At 43.6% G+C, this 10,510-nt stretch overlaps 1 protein-coding gene across 7 annotated transcripts in view; it reads right to left on the bottom strand.

Annotated features, from left to right (window-relative positions):
• Positions 1-10,510, bottom strand: part of UNC79 (unc-79 homolog, NALCN channel complex subunit) — a 131,289-nt gene continuing 120,779 nt past the window's right edge. For all 7 annotated transcript variants that reach the window (XM_080396229.1, XM_080396234.1, XM_080396235.1 and 4 more), the window contains one exon: positions 1-10,398. In XM_080396229.1, coding sequence (XP_080252355.1) covers positions 10,198-10,398 — 201 coding nt within the window. In that variant the 3' untranslated portion in view covers positions 1-10,197. The remainder of the gene's footprint in view (positions 10,399-10,510) is intronic.

Here is a 10,510-nt window from a genome sequence, read left to right as displayed (position 1 = left end):
ATGGGATGAACAACCCACTATGAATAAGCCCATGCCAGCACAGCTGGGACATGGCTTGCTGCAGCAGACAGGCAAGCCTATAGGTGTCACCAGGATGGGAGATCATGGTCCCAGACAGTGTCCTCATAGCTACAGGGTTGCTGCTGTTTACAGGAGTCAGGTCCTCTGAAAGCATTGCATGTGTTCAGCAGGTGCTTTTTTTTTTTTTTAATCATAAAGACCTTGTTTTTTTCACTATGGGTTCATTCTTAGAGAATACTCCTCCTTAGGTTTTGTAGCCCTTATAGGGCAGATGGTGAAACTGCTCCTGAGAGTATTTCCTGAACCACGAAACCAGTGGAGGACCATAGTCCAATCACCCTATTTGCTCCAAGCAGCGCCTTGTATCTCAAGAGACTGTAATGAAGTCGTTAGGCCTACTGGAGGAGAAAAGAGCTATTTAAAGTAGATCTAGCACCAGAACTGGACTGAAGTGGAATTTTCCATTTTATATATTTGAAAGATTAGGCTGCGACTGTGTCTCATGGCTGCAGAATTAGCCATGGAGCCAGTTATGACTCTTCTCCCTTCAGCCTTGTAAAGCTCCCTTTCTGAATTTGCAGTCAGCAATAAAGCAGTCAATGTTTACCTAAAACACTTCTAATGCTTCCCTCTCCCTTGTGCTACTTGTCGGTTTGGCCTTAAGCCGCAAGAAAATATATTGTTTATCCACCCTGGAAGCATTTTCCAGACACCTAGGGAAGACCTTCACACATACCAGGTACAGCTTTTAATAAGTAAGGCTTTTAACTTTTGCAACAGTGGTGTCACTACCAGCGCTGCTATTTGCTGCATGCTGTGGTTTAAGGGTAAAAAAAACCCAACAACAAACATGACAACAGTAAACACTAACAAGAGTCTGAGCTCAGCACACGGCCTCTCCCTTTCCTGGGATATTGCAAAGAATAAGCCCTCTGGAGGTTACTTCTCTGCCAGTTTCAAATATTGACCTTGATGTCCTGTCCCTTACAATATTCTTTAAAATCCATCATCTGCAAACTAAGTTTAGGTCAGAAAACCTAATTAGTAACAGAGACAATGAATAACAAGCTTAAGGGGAGGGAGGAGAGAACCTCTTGCAGGTGGCCAGCTCTTAGCTGAATAATTCTCTGTGCAATGGTCATGCTTCAAAAATTTAATTCTCTGTAATTCCATTTAGGATGGAGAAAACAAAGCAAAATGAGCAAAGTGATATAGGATTTCATTTATATTCTGACAGGTACATTCATCTAAAGTTTACCTATAATAGCTGCAGTTACTGTACCTTTCTTCCAAAACATTTAATGGTGTGAAACAAGTGGCAACAAAAAAAAAATAAAAATACAGGACATACTTGGCATTGCTATTTGCTATCTTTATACCAAAAAAAGAAGTCTCCCTACTGTCAGACTGATTGTATTAATCTGAGATTCCTGTGGTCCTTCAGGCTTGATTGCTTTTTGATTCTTGCTTAGCAGAAGTGGCAATAAAGAAGCTGAAATCATAATTCCTACTTAGAATGCAAAAGGGAGGCCACTTCACTTCTGTTGTGAGTGGCACATTTTGTTACTTTAATTAAAAAGTTGTTCTGAGAAGCTTAACAGCTTCTGCAGTTTTCAAAGCACAAAAAGGATGGTATTTACAGAGGCACTTCAGGGATCACCCTTGCAATTTTTCTGAGCCATGTTGATGTTGCTTAAGAATGCTGAGGCAGAGAAGCAGTCATCAAATTTGAAATATTCTTTCTATCTTGAAAAAAAAAAACAACAAACCCGTCCTCTCAATGATGGAAATACATTTTCCTTTATGTAGTTTTTATCCATTTTTATTAAGTCTCCTAAAGGGAGATTTTCAGCAACAGAACACCCTTTAAAACCAAAAAAAAAAACCCAAACCTTAAGTATCAAGTAGTAATTGGAGGCCTTTAGCCCAGAACTGCAATGATTTTCAAGTGCGTGCTCCCTTTGAAATGAATGCCCAGGAACCTCTAAGGGTCAAGGATTTTATTCCCTGTGAATAAGCCAAAGTGAGCACCCCTGTACAACCATGAGCTGCCATTCTTTTCTGGAGACAGCAATGGCTAACAGATTCATCAGTGTATTATGCAATCCTCCGAGCTAGCCAGACTCCCTTGAGACTCAATTTTCACTTTTAAAAAAATCAATACACTTCACTGGTACTTTCAGCTTTTCATATGACAACCATATTGAGAATTAATATTTTACTGAGATGAGTAACAGTGGACTAAGGAGGGCATGTAAGATCTGGGTCCACTTCAGAATCATGTGAGTGTGCAGGTAAGATGCTGTTGGTTTAGAGTTACTAAGTTAAATCACATCTAGGTTTTTCTGTTTGATAATGCCAGGATCCTTCACGTTGTCTGTGACCGTAAGACCAACTGTTCCTTTCGCACTGGAATCATATTAAAGACCCCTGTTAGTGTTACATCTAAGCTGGACCCAAACTACAGATGTGTTTGGGGTTCCTGCTATGTTTCCCTCTGCTCTGGGTACCAGTAGAAAGATCCTTCTCAGTCAAACAGTAAAATCAGCTGCAAGAGATGTAAATGTCTCAATATCCAAGGTTCATTTCCTAATCTCTGAAACTCTCCTTTACTAGAAAAGTTAGTTGCAAGTTAAGATTGTTCTCACCAAATCTTCTGCTATAGCTCAGAGTTGTCCAAACCTACAGTTTTCACCTGCTGAGAGACTGAACAGGGAAAGAAAAAGCTCCATCTCTCCCACTCAGCTCTTCCAGTGGGACTCTCAAGTCCATCTCCTTCAAGAAAAAGGGCAGTGATCAGTCAGAAATCTGTCAGAATCGGCAAAAAATCAGAACCCATCCTGCTGCCTGCAGATGGCACCTGAGAAGAGGGTACAGCTGGAGCAACTTCATTTATTCAAATTACCTAATGAGGGAGGTAATTGCTTTGTGAAAGTGAAACCCTTAGGGCTAGCAAAAATCAACACATGGCAGACACGGGCCTGCCTCGGACCAAGCAGCTGACACGTTCCAAAGGAGGGCTTCAGATGGGAAAGCTTGCTATGCCTTTGCTACCGAACAGGGGCCCAGCTCCCGAACAACCCACCCAGCACCCTCTGGAGGGACCCAGATCCCCCTGTTCTGTCAGGCATGTTTGCTCCCCAGTGCCCAGCAGCGCCTCCAGTTCCTCACCCTGTAGAGGAATGAAGGTGGGTTAGTTATCATTGATAACATACATCTGTGGGCTGGCTTCAGGGGCGGTGGGTTGGCTGATGTAGATAAGGGGCAGCTGTGGCTGGTGCTGTTCAGTGGTGGGACAGCCAACGGAGAGAGAGCAGCCGAGGAAGAGAGAGGAGGAAGAAGCAAGAGAAGAGAGATAATAGAGAGAATGTGTGCCTTGGATGAGGAGAGACAAGGAGAAGGCAGCAGAGGGACTGGTACGAAGAGTATGCTGGTATGAGATGGTAAAAGACCTTGTTGCAGCTTGATAGTTTGGAGCGTGCTGTGATACCACCCTACCTTTTCAGGGATATTGGTGGCAACTAATGCTAGGTCAACGGGACAGCCTGGGGTCCTCCTGTGCCAGGTCTGAGCGGGGAGTGCTACAGAGGCAGCAAGGATTGGGTCAGGCTGCCTAGAAGTACGGAGGAGGCTGTGACCAAGATGTACCTTGGTCTCAGGCCCCATAGGCAGCTTGGACACAACTCAGACATGTGCTACTGCTCCATCCTGCTCATGATATGCAACCTCTGAGGCTATGTCCCTCGGCCATGAGAAGGACAGTGAGTGAATGTCTGTGATGGGAGGCAATGCCCTTACAGTTATGAACGAGATCTAGCTTGAAAGGCTTCCCAGCACCTTCAGATGCTATCTGACCTAGGAGAAGCTGACCCTGTGCTGATTACGTTATTTATGGTGCTTCTCTCTAGCTTTTTGCTTTGGAAACTTCTCCTAACACCTCAACTGAACCTTAGTATGTGTGTGCTTTTAGATACCCCCAGCTGCTATTCCTTCCCTGAAAACTAATCTCAGTCTAAAACATCAGCTGGAAGAGTTGCCCAGGGAAGCCTCAGACTGGCACAGGTCTGTCTGCACATCCCAAAGCAGCTAAAATGTGTCCTCTTTCACTCACACCTGGAACAGGGCGGGCACAGGTCCTTCTTGGGTCCTCAGGTCTCTACAAGGCATATGATCTGTGCATTCATGAAGAGGTAAGGGAGACCACAGTCTCATGAAGCCCTCTATCACTTTGTGGAGTGGTGAAGGAACAGCATTATGTCACACTTGGGGCTGGTCCTTCAATGGAGGCCATAAAGGGGACTGGTCATTTGTCCCCCTCTCCTTTGCATAGCCTAACTAGCACGCGCTCACTAGGGAGCCCAGGAGAGGTGCCACATTACGTAGGCAAACACTCAAGCTGAGACCAAGCAGAGCCTTGAAATGTTGCTGTGGATTTAACTTCCTAGCCATGTCATCCTGCTCTGCCTTGTGACACTTGGGGCAACTTTATTAAATCCCCTACTTCGAATACTCTCATCTGAAGCAAAGCATCTTCAGCAGCCCTAATGCCTGATCTCAGCCTCACAGCTGGGGAAAACTAGCAGCTGTTTTGTGATTCAAAAGAAACAGAACAATAACCCACTGAGGCTACTTCTCCTATATGTGGATGAGCGAGTCAGATGAATAATTGGACAATGCAGATCAGTTAAGCCTAATTCAGTTAACAGAATTAATTTGCAAATTAGTATACATTAGGTGAATCAGCTGCAATTCATTTTGATAGAAATGTTAAAATATTAAACTAGTTACAATGAAACATAGAAAATATTGCTGTTGAAAAGGTTCTGAAGAAAGCAGTCACTACAAGTTTTTGTCTTTAAAGGCTGGGGATGCTTAGGTTTGAGTTTCATAAGATTAGCAGGAAGCATATTTTCTTCCTGGCTTGTACAGCTGTTACCACCCCGACAACTCTCAGAGGATCTTAAATAATCATTAGAGACAGGCTAAGAAAGTTCTGACTGGGGTCCAGGCATAGATGTTGTTGGGATTGATACAGGTGTCTGGTGCAAGGAAAAGGAAAGAAATGGTTTTAAACTTGAAAGCTAGCCTAAGGAAATCAGTGGTAAAATAACCTGCCCCTCTTACACTCTTCCTAGGAAAACTTGGAAACATGTCTGGGCTATTGTTTTTAAGTGACAGACGCTTCGAGCAGATAAGCATCTGATATTTGAGCCAGCTCGGTGTCTTCAGGGTGGTGATCACTGGGAGGAAAATGCCCCTGGTATTATTTTATATGTTACTGAAAGGCTGAAAAACACTTTGGTCAGGTACAGTTAATAGGATCTGCTGAGCAAAAGTAGAGATGCAGTTACTGGAGCACCAAGATGATTAAGGAATATGCTGAGCTCCGAGATGTGTGTGATCAGAGCAAATTGAAGAGACAAGATGAACACAGGAGAATAAATGTCCCATCCCGCCCTGTGACAAAGAAGAAAAATTCCATTGATGGATTGATTGTGCAATGACGGCAAAAACCTGGTGTTGAATAAACGTATCTGGAGGAAGAAGATCAAACCATGGCTGCATCAGTTTAATCTGATACCTCCCTGGAATCAACTAGTAGCAGAAACACATACTGCTGCCGTGCTCCGTTGTTTCACAGTACCAATCCTTGTTCCTTCTGAGCTGTAAATACAAGGTTTGACCCTTAACAGGTATAAATCATACCTCTCTGTAGATTTCAGTATGTGTCTGGCAGTTTATACTTGCTTTGGATCTCACTAATCAATGCTAGGCATACAGGATTTCTTCAGTAGTGCAAAATGGGTAACAGTTTTACTGAATTATTTATTTATTTTAATGATGGTCCTCTTGATTTTACTGGCACTTCCCAGCATGGAAAGGATTCACAGGTTTAGAAAAGCTTTTTGAAAAGAACTCCACTGCAATCAATTTGACTTCACATGAAAGGCTCGGAGCTGCCAGGAAAAACAACTTGCCTAAAGAAAATATTACTATAAAATTTTTGTTCTGTGTATAAAACTTCACAGGCATGCTATTGTACCTTTATGAAAGGATTTAAAGTAGTACAACAGCTGTAATACTTACGTTGTGCAGCTGCTGAATTATACATGCAGAACATTGACCCAGCATTACGTTGTGTCTATCAAACTTAGAGCCTGCCGGCTCACAGTCATGGCTTGTCAGGTTTGATGGGGAGCTGGTTAAATGCGATGTCAGAGTAGGTTACCTGGGGCAGTGCAAAGAAGCCTGCTTGCCAGTCAGCTGGCAGCCCTCTGGTATCTATCAAATCCAGCAAAACACTGGAAAGTAACTCGTGATGTGGACTTCCAGCAATTGAGTCATGGGTTCTGTTTTTCCGTATTAATGCTTTATAACTATGAATGAGAAACCAGCCACCCTTCCCAAGCACTGCCAGCTCTTCAGAGCCTCCTGCTCCTTGCACACCCGTTATGATATCAAAACACAGGATGATAGCTGAAAGCCCCCCTGGTTCCCAACTGCAGGATGTAGGCACCGCAGCAGCTCACCAGGCTGGCCAGGCCTCATCACTGTGTGGCCATCAGCCATCTGACCCAAGGCATTGCCAGGGGTGGCCCCTGACTCCCCACCAGCAAGCCCTGGGGAGGGCAATGCCAAGGGTGGTGGTGGTGGGGGGTGTCCCCGTTCTCTGCCTGATCCTTTTGCAGTTGGAGAGGCATCAGGACACCTTCCCCTCCAGCTGCTGTTCTCACTGCCGTCCCTTGATGCTCAGCCTCCAGCTGAAACTGTGTTCAGCAGGGACAGGCAGAGGCACGTGGGGTAATTCAGTTATAAATCAACTGAGAAATGCAGAGCCCTTCCTTTCACATTTGCATCAAGCCAAACAAACAGCACGGCAACTTCCAGCCGACTGTAATGCTGCTGCCCCTGCCTGATCTTAGGTGGACTCCTAAGATGAAGATCCACATCGTTTAGTTAACGAAACGACCCTCGTTCAGTCAAGATTCAGATCCCGCTGAAAGAATATCAGCTTCAGCCCTGCTGAAGTCACATTAAGATGCAACAAGAAAAACAGCGGATGAAACTCTCCCAGGGCTGCGTGCAGCGGGCGGCACGGCCCGGGAACCTTGGCTGCAGAGCTCTTTTCCAGGACATGCTAGGGAAGGCTAAACAGCCCTGGGCTCTGGTAATCTTCATCCAGCTTGAAAGGAGGACGTGCAGGCCAGAGTTCAGAGAGATCTTCGGGCCCAGAACATTTGTCAGTCCTAGAGCACATCAACGGTTGTCACAGCATGAAAAACCGCCAGAAAACCGACTGTGTTTTTAGGGCCTTTGACCTGCCGTGGCTTTAATGAGATGTTACAGAAATGTTACGTATAAGATAAGGCACGTATGTAGATAGCAACCGACGTGCTGCAAAAGCCTTTTGTCTGTGTGACCCTGAGCGTAGCTGAGGCAGCGGCTTTCTCAGCAGGCAGCGGGCGAGCACTCAGAGGCGCCCAGCGTAGATGTTCACCTCACTCTCGGGACACCGCGTTGCGTAACATAGCGGCAGGACGGCACGGTGGTGCGGGGCTTCAGCCGTCGCTGCAGCCAAAGTGCCCAGCATTGCTGCAAACTTCACAGTTCAGCACACAGTAAATTGATTCTTTTACTGGGTCAGGCCTGGTAACAGGCATTGATTTAAGCAGCTTATTGCAACAGATGACTAAATGCCGTTCCTAAACGGCAGCTCTCTGTGAGCAGAGGATGGATTCTGCTCCCAGTGACATATCCCCAGAGACACAGCTGTGCTGGGAGCGTGGCAGAGCAGGGAGATTGGCCTCTGCTCTTTGGTAGCATTTTCAGGGAGCACCAAATGTTGTTTACTTCCTAATCTTCCTACAGAATACAAAGAATTGCTGCTTTGGGCTATTTCAGACAGATAATGAGAGTGACTCACTTGAGTTGCGTATTGACCTCAGGCACTGTAAAGATACATTTTACAGTGTTTTTAAAAACAATCAGTGCAGATTTCTGCACTTCTGAAGAGGCCTAGAGTGCACTTAAGAGATTTCCATGAGGTGTTAAACCACGCATATCTGGCCAAGCCCCATTTTACTTGTTATTATTAGTCAACACATCCCTAATTATTGGTCATACCGTCTTCCAGGCTGTATTCTCTATGCTAGAGTAGCTTCCCAATTCATAGTTACAGTTTTAATTTGCTTCCATATAACAGCTCTACAAGAACTGTATTAATTATAATCAGTGACTAAACCCTGTCTTCAGACATGGAAGCAGATTATGTCACCAGCTCTTAACCTCTAAACCCTGAGCCAAAACCAGATCTAAATTCCCACAAAGTCTTAAAAAGTGTTTAGTTATGGACCTGGATTCAGCAGGTCTGGTTTTGGCTTGTGTTTAATTTTAGTAACTACCCACCACTATATCTGCATTCTTCTTGTGTCTTGCCAGTCTGGATACTAGATACTTTGCAGCAGAGATTTTGCTAGGCAGGGAAAGCGCCTGCGCCACATTGCCCACATTCATTATCTACCGAGTGAGATGCCCAATCATGGCTTCTGCTTTCTGGAAGTGACTTTTAAAGACAAACTTCCTCAGGCTCTGCTCTTTGCTACAAACCGTCTGTCTTCATCCTTCACGTCTCCACAATCTCCATTATACCCATCAGAGTTCACCCACCCCACACCAAAGGGCCTCATACTCTCCCTCCCTGCCTTTTGCCCTTCAGCTGTCCTTCAGATTCACCAAGTCACAGCAGATCAAAACATCAAAAATATCTCTCTCCTACATCATTCAGGGGTCCCATAGCACTTCCATTTCACTAGGGTGACCCCAGACCCTACAATAAGTGAACCTGGGCCTTAGGCAGACACAAACACAAAGAAGATGCATCCCAGGAACGGAAGAAGTCGGTTCCACTGAAAACACAGTCTACATCTCCTTTTTGTCCAGAGGCCAAAGTTACAACTGCCAACTGCTCAGCTTTGAACTGCAGCCCTGTGAGGGAGTGACAGACACGTTCAATGAACAAAGGGCCTGGGGTGACATGACTGGAAGAGATCACAACTGTGATTGCACAGATTTAAGTATTAATTACAAGACGGTAAATCATGGTGCTCTCAAGATTTCATATAAAATCCACTGAATTAATTGAGTCCCCTTAGATTCCAATGGGCTTTGGTAGAGTCCCTTAATGGTATTAAAATCAATTGTTAATAAACATCACATTTAATATAATAGTATGCAAATGCTGTGATTTTTAAATATCATTATGCAAAAGTTCAGATCCAGTCATGATGCTCTTTAAGTCTGCAACATAAATTCTGTAGACATCAATAAGAATAGGTCTGGCATATCTATTTTTAATTGCACTGTATACAAGTATTGACAGAAGAATACAATACAGTAGTCACAAAATAAAAGGTTTCTATGAAACCTGCAAAGAGCAGCACAGAGTCAATGAAGTAAAAGCAAGATTTTAAAAAACAATAAACCAGACTTGGCAGTTTTCGAAAACAGTACTGAAGAAAAAGACAAATGAATTGGCACAGTTTAACAACCTAATTTCTAAGTGCACTTTATAATAACTCTCCTTACAAGCTGCTGTTTTCCCAGAAGATGACAAAAAGCCTCATTAGAACATCACTGTTTTATAGTGACAGGTTTTATTGCATTGCCAGCTGTGAATCTAAAAAAAAAAAGATACCCCCCCAAAAAAAAACTCCTATAAAGGTTCCTAAAAACCCTGTTTTCTTTTGTTATTGTCAAAAATAGCAACATAACACTTCCATATGTTTGTGAATACCCACAATTCTATTTAAAAAATATATAGGTTAAAGAAAATGGATTTTTGTCTTAGCTTCAAAAATAATGTAAAGAAACATTTAAGAACAATGTATTTCAATGACCAGAGAGTTACGTATGATGGGATAGATTCTAGTCCAATCCTGCAAATAGATGTTCACGAACACATACTTGAGAACCTGTGGATCCTGAGTAAGTGTAATTAAAGACTGGCAGGATCAGGCTCTTAGCTTCACCCATTATAAGCTTTTCCACAATCTGTCCTAGGCTAAAAAGTATAGATACAGTATATACTCTGTATACTGATTTATACAAAAGGTCTTTTACAGCTCTAACCCTGTTATTGCTAGGCTAAAAATGAACATTTGGAACAAATTACATGAATCATAAAGGATAAAATTGAGAGGCAGCTTCTGACGACTGAATTTCTACTTGAGCCATTTTAAATTGGGTACACTGTAGCCATTTGCGGAGCACAGATGAGCTATTGTTCATTTGCCCTGACCCCTGTAACATCCTTAGGCTGTGATGGTTGACGTTGCTCTGAATGGCTTGGAGGCGTAGCTGGAGTCCAGCAGATAAATGCTGTTGAAATAATGCAAAACATTCAGTTTCTTTCCTTTAATGCATAGATTAATACAACACTGTGAAAGGTACTGGTTGCTGGCCAGGGAAAGTTCCTCCACAGTGCCAATGT

This window comes from Falco punctatus (genome assembly GCF_963210335.1).
Source record: "Falco punctatus genome assembly, chromosome: 7".
NCBI classification, from domain to species: Eukaryota; Metazoa; Chordata; class Aves; order Falconiformes; family Falconidae; genus Falco; species Falco punctatus.
This window is presented reverse-complemented; position numbering and strand designations above follow the sequence as displayed.